Source organism: Anastrepha ludens, chromosome 4, assembly GCF_028408465.1.
Source record: "Anastrepha ludens isolate Willacy chromosome 4, idAnaLude1.1, whole genome shotgun sequence".
NCBI lineage: Eukaryota > Metazoa > Arthropoda > Insecta > Diptera > Tephritidae > Anastrepha > Anastrepha ludens.
In genome coordinates this window covers 11,068,239-11,086,469 of record NC_071500.1, presented here as the reverse complement: position 1 = coordinate 11,086,469, position 18,231 = coordinate 11,068,239, and the positions used below count along the sequence as shown (strand labels likewise).

At 38.1% G+C, this 18,231-nt stretch overlaps 1 protein-coding gene across 2 annotated transcripts; it reads left to right on the top strand.

The window, feature by feature from the left end:
* The first annotated feature begins 2,148 nt into the window (after window positions 1–2,148).
* On the top strand, window positions 2,149–18,135 carry LOC128859740 (eukaryotic translation initiation factor 4E1). 2 transcript variants are annotated; one of them, XM_054096798.1, is made up of 6 exons: window positions 2,149–2,365; window positions 13,454–13,686; window positions 16,559–16,633; window positions 16,705–16,804; window positions 16,874–16,961; window positions 17,036–18,135. In XM_054096798.1, exons 1-6 carry the CDS (start codon window positions 2,342–2,344, stop codon window positions 17,194–17,196), a joined length of 681 nt encoding a protein of 226 aa, XP_053952773.1. In that variant the 5' UTR covers window positions 2,149–2,341; the 3' UTR covers window positions 17,197–18,135. The 2 variants fall into 2 exon arrangements, with proteins under 2 accessions (XP_053952773.1, XP_053952772.1); XM_054096797.1 differs by lacking the exon at window positions 2,149–2,365 and adding an exon at window positions 12,399–13,383.
* The last annotated feature ends 96 nt before the right edge of the window (window positions 18,136–18,231 follow it).

Sequence of the window (18,231 nt, the reverse complement as noted above, 5' to 3'; positions counted from 1 at the left end):
TTCGGAGTCGGCTTAACGGCTTCCCTTGTGTAACAACGTCAAAAAACACACCCAAAGTAGGACGAGGACCTCGGCAAAAAAAAAAAAAAAACAAAAAAGAAATAGAACACGGTAATACATACATATGTATATTGAACAAACATATTTTGTTAATTTAAATCACTTAATTTTGTTGAAGATTGAAACTGATGATGAAGTAGATTTAATTAATTTGTGATATAATTTGTACATTTTAAATGTGAGAACCAATTTTGGCTAAAATTTAGTATAATGTATATAGCTTTGGAAAAAACGTTAAAAAGGGGGTGATAGAGGGGTGTATCCCCATCTTAAAACTGAAAACAGAACCTGCCGGAGGCTTATAGTTTTTAAGTAATTTAATGTTAAAGCTCTGTAATTTAGCGAAAAGTTGGTGTTGCCATACACCTGAAATGAAAACGAAGTTCGCAAGCAAGGATGTTCAGTGGAAGGTTCATTGTAAAACTGCAGTATTTTTTGGTGTAATTTAAAGTTGAGAAATAATTTTGAAAATAAAAACATACAACTCATTTAAACTTAAAAACAATGATATTAAGCGTATCACAAAAAATAATAAAGTAATTAAAATTAAATTTAATTAATTAACACAGTATTTTTGCGTGGAACTCCTTTTCGCGTGGGCGGCCTTCGGCCGCGCTTCAAAAAAATAACCCTCATCAGTCCAACTCTGGCTACGCAATCCACAGTATTTTTGCGTAAAACTCCTTTCCGTGTTAAAAGAATATTAGCATAAAAATCGGTAAAAACACGCGTGGGAGTGTATATTTGGTGAATTTTAGTGAAATGTTAAAAAATATAGAGTGTAATGTGGCAAATTATAGTGAAGTTCCCGAGGGCATTTTGAATGTAAATAATTAAAAAATTATTATTTCCCGCATAATTTAAAGTTATAAAGAGTGTTCCTTAACACCTCACGAACATCTCCACCAAGTTTCATTAAAAAAAACATTATAGTTTGCCAGAAATTCCAAAATATAGATTGTTCTAAATTCCAGCCAAAAAGGTTAAAAGGGGGGGATTGAGGGGTGTATCCCCACCTTAAAACTGAAAAACGCAACTACCGGAGGCTTATAGTTTTTAAGTTATTTAATGTTAAAGCTCTGTAATTTAGCGAAAAGTTGGTGTTGCCATACACCTGAAATAAAAACGAAGTTCGTGTGCTGGGATGTTCAGTGGAAGGTTCGTTGTGAAACTGCAATATTTTTTGCTGTAATTTAAAATTGAGAAATATTTTTGAAAATAAAAACATACAACTCATCGAAACTTAAAAACAAAAGAAGAAGAACAAAAATCCAAAAGTTGCGGTTTATAAGTGTATCCTCATGCATAGAACTTTTTTCACACCCTCATCAGTCCAACTCCGGCTACGCAATCCACAGTATTTTTGTGTAGAACTCCTTTCCGTGTTAAAACCATTGAACCCAAAATTAAAACGTCATATGCGTGTATGCAGTAAGGAGGCACAATAACCCCCATCCCCATCATAAACACTAAACTCAAATACTTAATTTTTGTTCATATTTTTATTTTCATTTGCAGGCATCCGGCAACACCATATTGTTGTGTTTCCACTCTTCTTCTTATTCGCGTTTAAAATTGAAAAGTGATTGTATGAACAAATGCATTTGCATTTAATTTTAATAAAAATAATTCGAATATGAGGATCAAAATAAATAAAAACACGCGTGTGAGTGTATATTTGGTGAATTTTAGTGAAGTGTTAAAAAATATATAGTGTAATGTGGCAAATTATAGTGAAGTTCCCGAGGGCATTTTGAAGGCAAATAATTACGAAATTATTATTTCCCGAATAATTTGGAGTTATAAAGAGTGTTGCTTAACAGCTCACTAACATCTCCACCAAGCTTCATTAATAAAGACATAATAGTTTGCCAAAAATTGCCCAATAGACATTATTCTAAATTCCAGTCTATATATGTTTTCTATTTGTATTTATTTAAAATTGTTATAGAACCGTATTCGCTCAATTTAAAAAAAAATAATGCTTTCACCGTGGTAAAGCGTTTTTTCGAAGCTGGCAGCATTGCTGCGCCATGCAATAAATCAATTGCAGCCAACTTCGTTAGATGAGACAACTAACAATTAAATCAGTGTTTCTATCTCTTTTTCACTTCCAACAAGAATCGTCCCAGACGATTTGCAGTGCAGGAAAATTGTTAAATTCAGTGTAGAATTGCATTAAAACATTTATTTAGTATCAACGCGTGTTTTTTGCACGCAAATTAAATACCAACCACATCATTCAAGAAGGACTGATTCGGTTGCGGTGTAAATAGGAACCATGGTATTATCTGAAACTGAGCAGGTGAGTGACGTCGCGTTATGACAGCATGCGCCTCGTCTACAGTGGCACACGACCCCCAAAAATATTTGTCCAAGATTAAGATATATGTGTGTAAGACATAGCTACAAATACGTTGTATCTCATAAGGCTGCTCCGATGCAACCCTCATATAAACTAATTGTATAGCTGAATATGTCTGATCGGTGACGTGCTGTAATGTTGTTGTTTTTGCTGTTGTTGAATTTCGTCAAGGCTCCCCAATACATTGTAGTCATCAGTCGCCATCGTATATCTGGCCTAACGATAGGCCCGGGTAACATGGTGCTTCGACGGGTTGACTTCAACGTTGTAATTTCAGTTTAAACTGCTATTCACAACGTAACTGAGTCAAAGTTTCGCGGTTCTCATAGTGGCATCTAAAGCTCTTCTGCGATGGGTGGTGGTTGGATGTGCCGGGTTTGGGATAATGCCACATGGGCAAGCAAAGATTAATGATTTATTTAATGAAACTTGATGGAGGTGTTAGGGAGTGATTTCTAACGCAAAATTTCTGAAATAATAGTTTTCTAATTATTTAGCTTCGAAGTGTCTTCGCTATAGTTTGGTACATTAAAATATAAATATTCTCTTCTAAGCTTCAATTCATAACATTTACAATCAATCACCTACGTGTTTTTCTCCTTTGCATACTTGTATTCATTGAAATAAATGAGAATAAAAATGCATTCCAGTTGAAGAAACTGTGTTCGATCATTGATCTCGTCAGTGTAGTCGAAGAGATGTCTCGGGACTCGCCTGTGAAGTGACTCAGCCTCCAGCAAGTGCTTCCAGGAATGGTAGCAACCCAGTGGGAATTGCTTGCTAACCTGATAGTAGTATTCTGAGAAGTCTGAAGCTTAGTCCACTGTGAATATTTAGTACCAGGCGACCAGACGGTCCTCAAATCGCTTGCCGGCAACACAGGGGGCAAAGTAATTTCATTCGCATGGCAGCCGGTTCTACGTTACTTGTTTGTTTGTTAACAGTAATAGAAGCCGCGCCAGTGTAGGGCAAATCACCGGTCATCTTCCTCTAGCTCATCTAAAGGTAGACCCAGGAAACATGCTGTGTCGACAGGTTGGGTCCAGAGGGAGAGGAGTGTTAGATGAGTCGGTTTAAGAGGGCATGTGAGAAGGTGGTTAGTGTCGTGCTGGGTGCCTTCTACGTTACTGGAATGACTCGGGTTTTTCCTGACCAAGGGCTGCCGCCCCAGTAAACTAGCCCTGTCTAGTATAATGTAACCCACAAAGTATTGTTGCTGGCGACATTTAGAACAGTTGGCCGACCGATTCTGAACTATGCAAGGTTTGTCTAGTCGCCTGGCATCAGTGACACGTAGTGGACAAACCTCCAGACATGTCAGATCCACCTACCAGGCACGTTAGGAGATATCTCTTTAACTATACTGACGGGATATAGGACAAAAAACAATTTTAACTACTGGACCAGCCAGTATACCGACAAACATTAAACTACATTCATCGGGATCTCCTTACCTCCTTCCTAAACTCCCGACCTCCGAATGTCGTTATCGGAGTTCAACCACCATCTATTGCAGAAGAAGAGCTTCAGCTGCCTCGCGAGACCCGCGTAACTTTCGCCCAATTGTGTTCTGGATACTGCAGCAGGACTCAAGGACTTCGGAACAACTCGGACCTCTTCAAAAATAAACGCGGGAATGTAAGTTGAGGGTGGAATGATCTTAAACTTGCGTTAGTGCCAAGACACTGTGGTGTGCAGGATAACGAACTGGCTGAAAACTAAGTGAACTGTGGCGCTTTGGAGCGTTAAGGGGGTATTCTAGTCTAGAGGCCCGAATTTCGAGCATTTTTTGACGATGAATAAAAAAAAGCTATTGATATTTTTACGATACATTTTTTTATCATTTATTTATTCATATATTAGGAGCACACAAAATAAATTTGAAAAAAAATATGAATTTTCATGGAGTTATGCGTCCTTGAAGTGGAAGGGGGGAAAAAAAGGCAGTGTCCCAGTCATCACGATTTCTACCCTTGTGGTCATCTGAAACAAAAAAAATACAAATTCTTAATTAATATGAATGTCAATATCGTATGAACCAGAAAAAACGAAAAAAAAAATTGTTCCATAAAATGGCGGCTACTCAAAAAATTTAGGTCGATTTATCTCTTATTTTTAAGCTTTCTCGAATTGTTTACACATATTAAAAAATTGAAATTTCCAGGTGTTCGAGCTTCATACGATAGAGATATATTTAAGGGAGGGGTCTAGGATTTGAGCATTTTTTTTAATGAATTTTTGAGACTTTGCTTTAGAGATATGAATAGTGAAAATGTATTTAAACTTTTTGTACATTATAAAGCATCATTTCAACAATATTGTACTAAATTTTTGTAAGAAAATATCGGGAAATAAGCCGGTGAAGTAACTTTTCCGAAAACGCCTTTTCCAAAAGGTGATTTGCGGTGACTATCGTATCTAGTTGTAGAATCACCTGAAATAAAAAAAACAGAATTACCACCAAAACCTAAGTGAGGGGGGAGGTATTTTATATATAGAAGTTGTATACCAAATTTGAAAAGGATCGGTTAAATATTGTTGAAGTTCTAATAGTCACGGACTTTGAAAAAGTGGTTTCGAGAAAAACGTAACGCTCCGCTCCAAACGCTCGCAGCTGTCGCAGAGGAGTGGGGACAAAAACGTCTATAACTCTAAAAGTTTTGCTCCGATTGAGCTGAAATTTTGGGACAATATTTTTGAGATGATTTACTATAAGAAAAAGCTATTTCCAAAAAATCGATTTTTTGAAAGTCAAACCCTAGACCCCTCCCTTAAGGAATATTCATGACAAATTTCAAGCAAATCGGTTGATTCGAACTTGAGATATCGTGCCGACCGTATCGAAAGAAGTAGTTTCGAGAAAAACACGTTTAAAGTTCGCCGACCGCTCAAACCAGTCCAGCTGTCGCGTCACTAAAATAGTTGTAGCTTCGAAAATAATTCGAATTTTGAAAAATCCTTTTAGGGAGATATTTTTGAATAGTTAAACTATCAAATTTTGAAAAAAAAAAAATTTTCGATTTTTTCAAATTTCTAGACTAGAATACCCCCTTAAATGGGACCGGACAAAAAATTAATAATTGTGAAAAGATATCGCTGTTTGTGTGGAGCCCGTTTCTCCAGAAATCCCTTGTGGTGATGATCACAAGTCCTTGGACATTCATCTAAAATCAATCGGACAAGAAAAATTAGTTCTATTAATAGATAATCTTGTGACTGATCGAAGTTTTTTTAGTTTTTTAAAACTCATAATATGGCGGTCTCCGGAAAATTTTTTCACATTTTCGATAAAAAACCGAAAATTAATTGTTAAAAAAATTGAAATTAAAAAAAAACAATCCTTCCATCAGGCACGAGTTTTTTATGTTTTTCAAAAGCAGTATAGTCCGATTGGACCAAAACGGCAACACTGACGCCTACGTACACACACATATGCATCCACATATGTTTATGCTCTTAATAACTTTCAAGAGAATTTTCAATTTCCTCTCACTAATTTGAACTTTCCTCCTGCAGTTCTTGCAGACTTCGAATATGTACTGCACATAAGTGTACACCATGATTCAATTATTAAAGGTTTGCTCACTAGTGACATTCGATTTTTGACACTCCCTTACAAAAGGTTGTATTTAAAAATGTGAATAAAGTGGAACAAATTAAACCCTTTTTGGTAAAAATGGTAGCAAAAAAGTATTTTCTTGCTTAAATGGAAACAAACTGCGAACGATTTAAAAAATTAATTTTAATTAATATTTGAATGTAAATAACGGTACAAACAGAAGTTATAAGCGGAAATTGCGTCAAATATTAAAACAAGAAATTATTTCACTTAATCCAAGATTTTATTTTGTGAATTTATTAAATTTAAAAGCGATCGCGAAGTTGCGAAGCTTCGCCAATATGAAACTATTTTGTTAAACATAAATAAATAATTGGCACGTACAATTATGTTAGGTGTTTGGCCGAAATCCTTCTCCTATTTGAAACGCGTGTCTTGATGTTGTTCCACAAATGGAAGGACCTACAGTTTTAAGACGGTTCTGGCAGATGGTTTTTTATAAGTAGCTTTTTCATTCTGGTACTGTGCTCTACTAAGCCTCCTCTGGACACTTCATTCATTCATGGTAAGGTGGGCTATTTGGAAACAAGCTCCGTCAATCCTAACTTTTTATAATGAAGTATGCAATGCTATCGGTCGCGTCGGGATTATCCCTGTCGTAATTCTTTGGGAAATGCTAGCAAAACATGAATTCCTTCTAAATCAACGCATCACAAGAAATAAAGCTTTGTAAATTCTCCACTCATCGATCTTGGATTATGTCGAATAGTCTATCATGTCCTAACTTAAGCGGTATGTATTCCATGTCATACTACCATAATCCTGAATATACCGATGAAAACTCTTGAGCGAGTTGTTGCTCGTAAGCAGTCCATTTTGAAAATGAAATGTTTTTTCTACAAATTTTCCTTTTCCTCCACTTTTAGTCAAAATTTCTAGAGCTAGCAACCCAGTGTCTTGCTAAGGGAGCCGATTTGTCAAGAGGGAATGAGAAAGCTGCTTACTGAGCAAACCTTTTATTATTGAATCATGAGTGTACACCATGCCGGTTCATATGTTCGCTTTCTTTTTCTGCCGTTATTTTGTAGCCCATTTCATTGTGTGTGAATCATGCACAGCACAACATGCTGGACTCAACATTCGTTCAATTTTATATTTGCACATACATATGTACATACATACATATAGAGTACAAGCTCGATATTCGAAACTAATTAAAAAGAAATCGAGTGTTTGGGATAATATTAACCAAAACTCAATCTAAGTTTATTGATTAATCATAATATTGATAATGTTGATTTCCCAAATTATACACTTTTTAATTCAAAGTTAATAAAAAAAAACATTAAGTCCTTTTTTGGAGAAGCATCCCCTAACACCTTTTTCCTTCACCTCTATTTCCCTCTTGCAATGGTATCACAAAGGATGAACCAAACTTCTTTCGTGCAAGTGGGCCCACTCTCTGGGCAACCATAACTACCTAACCTAACCTAGCATGAACTTAACTGGATGCTAAACACTTTGTTGATTTTGTCGATAACCAGCAGTTCTCCCAAAAGGAAGATTCGTTCATGAGTATTACATTTGCCCAATTCCGTTCTGGACTTGCCTTACTCCATGCAAGTCGTTTTTCAATCTGCTCTACAATTTGAGTTATTTTGCACGTAAATGTCCTCAAACCAGGTCCTTGAATAAATTAACTCAATTTTCCTCGAAACTGCTTCAGCTTCACGCAACGATAAGTTCGGCTTTGTCACAAAAAAAAAAAAAAAACAAGGCGCTTCTGACTTTTCTTTGGAGAAGTATTTTTTTTGGGCCTCGCCGGGGATGTCGTCAATTAAGCTTTTAACTACTGCACACCGCTGCACCCATTTTTAAATGAACGTCTTCGGCTTCCGCAAATATTTTGCTGCAGATGCACGTGACATCGCTGAACTTTTAGGATGTGTACATAGAAGCATTGCTTCAAATCGTTTTCCATACGTTGAACCCATTTTGTAAAAACGATTTCTTAGTGAATCTTTGTTTGCAAAACAAGGAAAATTTACAGCCTGAAAAACTAAAATTAGCAAAGATGCTGCCATGTGAGCGTCATAAAAAATACCAATTGATTGTCAAACATTGCAAATGACAGTCCATCGCTTCCCAGATGTTGGCAATACATGACTTAACATATTTCATAACATGAATTGCCGAATTCATTCAATTTGCTGTCTCAATTGACAATTTCCTTAATATTGACCATTGAAAGTAATCACTAATGTAGTGTCGAGATGTCTAGTAATATACTGCAAACCAATACAGAAAAATTAAAAAGTCTACAACAGAACCCGATTTTCTTTCGAATGTCGCGCTTATAGAACCCGTAATGCATAAAATTGAACTGTAGCGTTAATGGTTAGTCGCTTTTACCGAGTTTACACTGTATATATACATATGTAAAATGCATATTTTTATATGCAGCATTGTAATTTATTTATTTAGTGTTTATTTTTTTTGTGTGCGAGTTGCTTTTCTTGACCAACCGTTGCTATGAGAGTACAACGCACTTTGGACATAAAGAAAAACATCAAACAGAATTGTATTAAAAGGAACAGTTTAAGGCAGAGAGTAGGTAATAAAGAGATCCGCAGAAATAAAATTACAAACACGTTTTGCGGAGTGATTAATATTGAGGGATGCCGAGAGGAGAGGATGAAATGTGTCTGCCTATTGCAGTGCGTCGAATGCTTAGTATTATTAAAAGTATGACAGCAATACAGTATATAGTTGATAGACAGTTAACCGGCCAGACTTTCAATTCATCTACCGTATGGTGGCGCTCCCTGTGGTGTACTTCACTTAAATTTCTTTGCATTGCTGATATGATGGCTACTCTTACAGTGTCTTTATTAGATAAATTATTATTAGTTATCTGTACGGAATGTTCATGTGATTTTATGTATGCATGACCAAGTGTTTGAAGTATAATTATCTCTTCTTTAGAATGGCAAGAAAATGGAAGAAAGCGAAAGCAGTGGCATTCCCACTGCAATTTCTTTGTGCATATGTACGACCATGCATATGTATGTAGGTACCTTACCCAATAACTCGACACTCAATTGTTCATTTCATAACGACTGTAGAATTTGATTGAATGCGATAGCAATATTTTAAATGTAGATATTGCCATTTTATGTTATCGTCATTTTGAAAAGGTTGCCAAGCAAGCCAGAAGGGAAATGTACCAAAGAAACTGCCAATGTGAGCGTCATAAAAAATACCAATTGGCTGTTAAACATGCAAAATGGCAGTCCATTGCTTCACAGATGTTGGCAATATATTACTGAAAATCTTTCATGGCATGAATTGCCAACTTCATTCAATTTGCTGCCTCGATAGACATTTAAATTAAAATTTACCATTGAAAATAATAAAATATTAAATGTCGAAATGCCTAGTTAACAGAATGACAGGAATGTATGTATGTGCATATCTGATCGCACCAATATTCCAAAGTGCTTTGTGGGAAATGTTTATGCTGAAACAAAATACGTTCCCACGACAGTCGGTTCTACGTTACCGGAACGACCCGGATTTATATCCGGCCAAGGACTGTCACCTCAGCAGCATTCCCCATATATGTATGAGGAATGATTATGCTGCTACAACAACAACAACATACCGATCGATGGCATCTCTACAACCGGGACGGTAGTGAAGCTACACCAGAGCAAGGATGATAGATATTAGGTTTGCTCGTTAGGTATGGTGAAAAAGAAAATTTAGGGGAACTTTAGTTTTGTGAAAGCTAAAGCTAAATTTTGTGAAACACAAAACGAATGACATCGGCATATCTGTCAAATTCGCACCAAATTTCACCATAACACCAGCGTACATTGTCCGGCATATTAAAGTACGCTCATGGCACTAAGCACATCTCCACGTACCCTTTATCTAACCTTGTCCTCTGGTTCCACCCTGTCAAAACAGCATATTTCCTGAGATTGTGGTTAGATGAGATAGACGCTGACGATCGGTGACCTCACTGCACTGGACAGGGTTTGCAAACTGATTTACAACAACAACAACACCAGAGTAGAGTGCTTTTGGTGACATGTACATATGTACATCCATACATATTTATGAATATGCCAGATTATGCATGGGGTACCGACTAGTGTATCTAATCGGCAACGTTTTACAGTGATTAAATAGCAGCCCCTTGAAAGTGCTCATGCTAACAGAATTTTTTATTTGAGTTGGTAGCTCGTTAAAAAATTTTAATCCTTTATAGAAAATGTTTTTCTTATCAACTTCTGTTTTAAACAGTGGTAGTCTAAAAATATTACTTTCCCTGAGTATACATGAATGGGTTTCATTTACATACATATGTATCTAAGATTATCGCTCAGATAATAAAAGTTACCTTGCTTTATATTAAAAGCGAATTTCATAGCGTGGTAAAGTATTTGCTGTTTCACGCTCAGCCAATTCAAGTCTCCGATCGTTTCTTGTATGGGTGTATCATAACGCTTATTCAGATTGAATCGCATACGTTGGACGTAAAAAAAAAAAATATACATATGTATACGTTCCGGTAACGTAAAACCGACTGTCATGGGAACGATAATTATTATTATAATAGGACTATGAATAAGTTCGTGCGGTTTTTTTCGAAATTTGAAACTTTATTGACGTAAAATGGTTACAAATTTAATATTCAAAATATTGTCCATCGCTTACTACTACTTTTTCCCATCTTTCTGGCAATTCACGGATTCCCTTTGTGAAAAATTCGGTCGGTTTTGCCGCAATCCACGAATCGATCCATTTTTTGACTTCATCGTAATTACGGAAGTGCTGGTCAGCCAGGCCATGTTGCATCGATCGGAAGAGATAGTAATCGGATGGCGCAAGGTCTGGACTATACGGCGGGTGGGGTAGGGCATCCCATTTGAGCGTTTCTAAGTATGTTTTGACCACTTGTGCAACATGTGGCCGAGCATTGTCATGTTGCAAAATAACTTTGTCGTGTCTATCGGCGTATTGCGGCCGTTTTTCTCGCAGTGCTCGGCTCAAACGCATCAATTGTCGTCGGTAGACATCCCCCGTAATCGTTTCATTCGGTTTCAGTAGCTCATAATACACAACACCCAGCTGGTCCCACCAGATACACAGCATAACCTTCAGGCCATGAATATTCTGCGCCGACGTCGATGTTGAAGCATGGCCAGGGTATCCATACGTTGCCCGACGTTTTGGATTGTCGTTATGGACCCACTTTTCATCGCCAGTCACAATTCGATGCAAAAAACCCTTTCTTTTGTGCCGTTGAAGCAGTTGTTCGCATGCCATAAAACGGCGTTCAACGTCTCTTGGCTTCAATTCATACGGCACCCAATGGCCTACCTTTCGGATCATTCCCATGGCTTTTAAACGTTTGGAAATGGTTGATTGATCAACTCCCAAAGTTTTTGCAACCTCTTCTTGCGTTTGAGCCGGATCTTGATCGAGCAATTCCTCCAATTCGGTATCCATGAACTTTGGCGGCGCACCCTCGCGTTCTTCGTCTTCCAAGCCAAAATCACCACTTTTAAAGCGTGCAAACCACTTCTGGCACGTTCGCTCAGATAGAGCATGCTCACCATAAACTTCCACCAAGATACGATGACTTTCGGCTGCTTTTTTCTTCATATTAAAATAATGAAGAAGAATTCCCCGCAAAAACACATTATTTGGCACGAAATTCGACATTTTCAAGTGTGGTAAAAATATTGTTGTTTACGCTTCAAATAAAAAACTTATACTGACGTTTGTGCCTTACGACAGTAGCTCTCCAATGAATGTTTGGAAATGTGGATCGATGGAATAATAATCAAGTTACGCCATCTGTTGTAAAACCGCACGAACTTATAAATAGACCTATTATATACATTTAAATAATTTGTCGAATGGTTGAACTTTTCTAACATGAAATATGCACCTTTTTAGCAAGGCGTATGATTTCTTTCGCATTTTCGTAATATTATATTACCGGATAAAGATGTGAAATTGGTTTTCGAGTTAAAACTCTGTATTGTACGCAAACAAACTACTGTGCAACGTTTAAGCCTACCAAATACATACATAAGTAGTCAGCAAGCTAATATCGCTGCAAAAACGAGAAAAACAATAGAATCGCTATGCGATCTCTGGAGCTGAGAGTTTTGTGATACTCGTCTACCTGCCTGTTTACTCTTATGTTTGCTTTACTCTCCTCCTATACGCTCAGTTCTTTCCGCCCTGCCTTGCTCCAGTCAACATTCAGGCAAGTTTGGCTCTTCGTACACATACATAATTGTATATGTATGTACATATGTATACATATACAATAGTTGCTTGCTCGATTGTCTCGTTGTTTGGTTGCTGTCGCGCCGGCTCATTTATTCAGTTTACTCGCCACTCACTGCGCACACAACATAAATACTTGGTGTTCACTGTTCGTCGTTACGGAAGCAATAACACTTTTTGGAAGTCATCAAGTTTTCCTTGCATACATGTGTTCAAATTTGGAAAAAATTATTTAACAATCTATTCGAGTTTTAATTAAAAATTTCGTTTCACTTCAGTTTGTTTCGTTCACAAAAATTTTCTCTCAAAACAAAAAATAGCCAAAAATAAAAAACTTGATTTGGATATAGTAAAAAATCCTGATTAAATAAAATTCGTTAAAACTAAGAACCGATTTCGAAGCCGAGTTGCTATTGCAAAAAGCGTAAAGAGGAAAACACAACAACAAGCGACACAACGATATATTTACATATTTCCAAACGAAGAGAACCTTGCTGTTGCGAAACTCAGTCAAGAGTCCGTAGACGTCGTCAAGGAATTACATTTGCAATAATAGCAACGCCCGTCGCAGTAATACGTTTATAAATACATCAACGACGATACGAACGCATCTGCTGTTTATCAGCCGACAACCGATCGGAGCCGCTAGTGACCGAGTAATAAATTTTGTAATACGCCAGCACTAAGAAAATAGGCCAACGAAACAATTTGCAACTCCAAAGAAGTGCAAGAGGCATTGTCTCAGCTTCAGTTGAAAGCTGGGCTGAAGAATTGTTCGTGGGAGCAGCGCTGCCAGTGGGACTTTGGTAGCTGTTTTTCTCTCGGCGGCCCATAAACGACTACAATTTTTGTTGGCTTTGCAATTGCAGACAGTATTTGCGGAGTACACAGCACACTTTCGCTTTTAGTAACTGTTTAAGAGTATTTATCATACGTATAGTATAAACTAGGTATTCCGGCCTTCTGTCTAATTGCCACACTCGAATAGATTGCGTTTGCTACTGTACATTTGATTGGTATTCGTGTCATGATGTTTCAGAGCGATTTCCATAGAAAGAAAAATTTCGCAAATCCTAATTTGTTCAATGTAATTATGGTTTACATTTGCATGAGAATTGCAATTAAAATTTATTGCTAACCGGCGCTTTCTGTTACAGAATTCCACAGCTACGGAAAAGACTGCACCAGCTGAGCAGCCAACTCCTGCTAGTGGTCGTCCAGATTCGAAGGAGGAGAACAAGGAGCCAGAAGAAGTACGTACAGAACATCTCTTCAAGCATCCTTTGCAAAATACCTGGACTTTATGGTACTTGGAGAATGATCGCTCGAAATCTTGGGAAGATATGCAGAACGAAATAACCAGTTTTGATACAGTAGAAGATTTTTGGAGGTAAGTGATGCATAAAATGAAAGTGAATATTATTTTGAAATTTTTATTTTACATGACATTGATTTCGAAGTTATGTGGGTACTTGATGAACGAGAAAAATTAAATTAGTAACCAGGCATGACGGAAAAATAAAAGGTGAAGTAGTAAGGCAACTTTCTCTGTGCACCTTTTGAGATTCAGCTGCCTCTTAAATGTTGGACGGCGGCCGCCGTAGCCGAATGGGTTGGTGCGTGATTACCATTCGGAATTCACCGAGAGGTCGTTAGTTCGAATCTCGGTGAAGGCAAAATTAATAAAAACATTTTTCTAATAGCGGTCGCCCCTCGGCAGGCAATGGCAAACCTCCGAGTGTATTTCTGCCATGAAAAAGCTCCTCATAAAAATATCTGCCGTTCGGAGTCGGCTTGAAACTGTAGGTCCCTCCATTTGTGGAACAACATCAAGACGCACAACACAAATAGGAGGAGGAGCTCGGCCAAACACCTAACGGAAGTGTACGCGCCAATTATTTATTTATTTAATAGTGGTTTCTTTTAGTCATATCGTATTTTGAAGCGAAATTAATGACTTAAAGCTTGAGCAACATAGGGAAATACTGCAAACTTATTAAGTCAATGTTTGTAGCCCAAAGAGTACATTTATTGTAAAGAAGTTTTGGCCGAAATGAGGCACCTACCGAGCCTTCTGTACGAAAGTTTGTGAGGCTGGCATGCTAGTAGACAATATTCACGGCTACCGCCGCCGTAAGGTACACACTGACGAAGATGTGAGGTTCGACTCTGTCTTGGAACATCGATTCATCATCCATCTCAACTATTCAACATTTTACGCACCAGCGTAGCGAATTTTGCGCGAGCACTAGTCGTTGACAAGATCCAATTGAAGGCAAGGCGAATTGAGTAGAGATACTGTTGAATTGAACTCATTCGAACCCGCTTCGTTATAATTTTTCTGTTTAGGCTTTACTGCTGTTGTTGTTGTAGCCGCATAAACATTTCCCGTGCATATACGAGGAATGCTGCTGAAATGACAGTCCTTGGCCGGATATAAATCCGGGTCGTTCCGGTTAGGTAGAACCGACTGTCGTGGGAACGCTTTACTGCCGCTCGTGGTGGTTAATGATTTTAATCGATAATTCATCTTTTTGGAGAACACGGAAACTGCCTCATCTGGCGATCGGAAAACCCGCACGTGTTCGTCGAGGTGCTAATGCATCCGCAAAGAGTGACAGTTGGGAACTGTGGCATTATATGTGCTTAAAAATGCTAGTGGATTCAACATTTTGGTCAACAGTGAGCGCTACGTAGACATGATAATCCATTTGGAATGGCTGGAAAATGAAGACATGCACTTGGACGACGCTTGTTTACAGCAGGATGGCACGCCATACCACTTTTCCTATACCATCACCGATATTTTCTGAGCCAAGTTCAGTAATTGAGTTATTCGTCGTCTCGGCGGTGCCAAATGGCCGCCGTGAAGGACCGATATTTCCCTACGTTTCCACGACAGTCGGTTCTACGTTACCGAAACGACCCGGATTTATATCCGGCCAAGGACTGTCACTCCCCGTATGTAAGTATGGGGAATGCTTATGCTGCTACAACAACAACAACAACCGATAGTCTGCGAGCAATTCATTAACTATTGAGACCCTCACTGCGAGGAATCTCCAACTTTCCCCCACCAAGTCCACGGCGACCCTCTTTACCACCTGGACAAAGGGGGTCAAGCTGTCCCTTAAGGTAAAAGTCGACGACACACCAGCTTGCTCTCCTTCTCTCCTTCTCTGCGCACACAACCGCAATTGCCACTAAAGTCCAAAATCGCAACAAGGTCCTCAAATCGCTTGCCGGCAGCACTTGGGGCAAAGACAAATAACTGTTGCTTTCTACATTTAAGGCAATTGGCCGGCCGGTTCTGAACTATGCTGCGCCCGTCTGCTCGCCTGGAACTAGTGACACGCAGTGGATAAAGTTACAGATATGTCAAAATACCGCCATTCGAACAGCGACCGGTTGCCTCCTGATGTCCCCCATTCAACACCTGCATAACGAGGCACAAATTCTTTCAGTAGTGGAGCATAACAAACTGCTCAGCAAGCAGTTCCTGCTTGGATGTTACCGCAGGTTTCACCCCTGCAGACACCTGCTTGAGCCTGAGCCGCCTCCCAGGCACGTCAGGAGACACCTGTTGTTGTTGTTGTTGTTTTTAACAGCATAGGTAGACTACGCTGGCGAAATCCAGGACAAAACTGACCGCAATCTACTGGACCGGACAGTATTTAGACAGTCAATAAACGACATCCACCGGGAGACCGTCACCACCTTCATGAACTCCCGTCCTGTGAATGCCGTAATCAGAGTCCAACCACTGTTGCAGATCGAAGAGCTCCAACTTCCCCGTGAGACTCGTGTAACCGTTAGATGAGCTAGACGAAGACGACCGGTGATTACACTACACTGACAGGGCAAAGGTACTGCTACAACAACAACAACAACACTAGCCACGTCGTTCCCACGACAGTTGGTTCTACGTAACCGGAACGCCCCGGATTTATATCCGGGCAAGGACTGTCACTTCAGCAGCATTCCTCGTATATGCACGAGGAATGTTTATGCTGGTACAACAACAACAACAGTAGCCACCCGTTGAAACCCAGTCATCTAACACCCCCGCTAGATCCACCGCGTCGAAGAAGCAAGTTCTCTCTGTCTTCAGTTAGATGAGATTGATGAGAATTACTTCTGTGTTTAACAAGGCTTGTACAACAACAATAAATCATTTTCTTCAGAGCTATGCCTAATATATTGTATTATGCTAAAATTCTATTCTATTAAATATATTTTTATATCTATTTAACTTTTTTCAGCCTCTACAACCACATCAAACCACCATCTGATATCAAACTAGGCAGTGATTATTCGCTGTTCAAGAAAGGCATCAGGTATATATCGCCTCTGTCCAAATGTACTTTTACAGTAAATAGCTAAAATGACATCTCGCTAACTGTTTCAGACCAATGTGGGAGGATGCGGGTAACAAACAAGGCGGCCGCTGGGTAATTACACTCAATAAGAGCTCGAAGGCAGATTTGGATAACTTATGGCTTGATGTTGTAAGTAGTTATTGGCATTTGAAAAAACTTCTATTACAAACACATCACTACGTATTTTTTTGTTTGCAGCTCCTTTGTTTAATTGGTGAGGCGTTTGATCATTCAGATGAGGTTTGCGGAGCTGTTGTTAACATACGTGGAAAAAATAATAAAATTTGTAAGCTTAACGATGCGTAATTGAAATTCAAACCAATACGAACACATTTTTTGTTTTCTTTATTATTTATGTAGCTATTTGGACGGCTAATGGCAATAACGAAGAAGCCGCATTGGAAATCGGGAATAAACTGAGGGAAGCCTTGCGTTTGGGTCGTCAAAATTTGCAATATCAACTACACAAGGACACAATGGTCAAACAGGGTTCGAGTGTAAAATCGATTTATACTTTATAAAAAAAAAAGTGTGCGGATTCGCTTGTGTAGACTAAATGTACCTCGACACACTCGCACACAATCGCTAAAACATCAGTTAATCGAGTCGAGCAAATATGCTAATATGCTACGAATGAATTTTTAAGTTAATTAAAAAAATTGAACTATAAAAAAAATTTAAGAACTACAAAAAAAAAAAAAAAAATACAAAAAAAAAAAAACAAAAAAAAAAAAAAAAAATACAATAAAACCCAGATAATCGACCCAGCCGTTGCAAGTAATCCATATTAATATTTATTTGAAAATGTGTATTTTATTGATACTGCAAATGTGTTCAAAAGAACACGTAATGAATGGTAGCTGGATAGCAAGCAAAGAGCTAATGTAATTGAAACCCAAACACCATTAAACAAACATCAAAACAATACATTTGCTAAACAAATTATACAACACAACTTTGTTAAATGAAGATACGAATTTGTTTTACCATAGGAGAGATGGAAGCAGAAGTTGGCAAATGCAAATGCGACGCCTACGACAGCCAAATTAGTGACGCTGGAATGTGCATAATTGAATTAAACAGAAATGTATTACATTTTGAAGATGCGGCAAATATGCCATTGCAAGCAGAAGTTTTAGCTATAATATCAGAAATATTCATATATGTAAACAAGCCAAAGAGCTTGCTTTAAACTTGAAAATTTTTCAGATTGTATGCTTGTGTTTTTGTTGTCGTAACAGCATAAACATTCCCCAATGCTGCTGTAGTGACAGTCCTAGGTCGAATATACATAAATCGGGGTCGTTCTGGTAACGTAGAACCCGCTGCGGTGGTACTGTCGTCACTACTGTGAACATGGCTTAGAACGCATAGAATTGTAGTTATTATCGAATCCTATGCGTGTTTTGTATAAACGAATATGAAATTCAATCTAATAAATATGATAAAATATATACTAAGTGATCGATTTTTTAATGAAAAATACAGCTGAAATTCATTGATTTTTTTTTTGTATTAGAAGTATTGCACACATATGCCAATATATTGGTCTCATA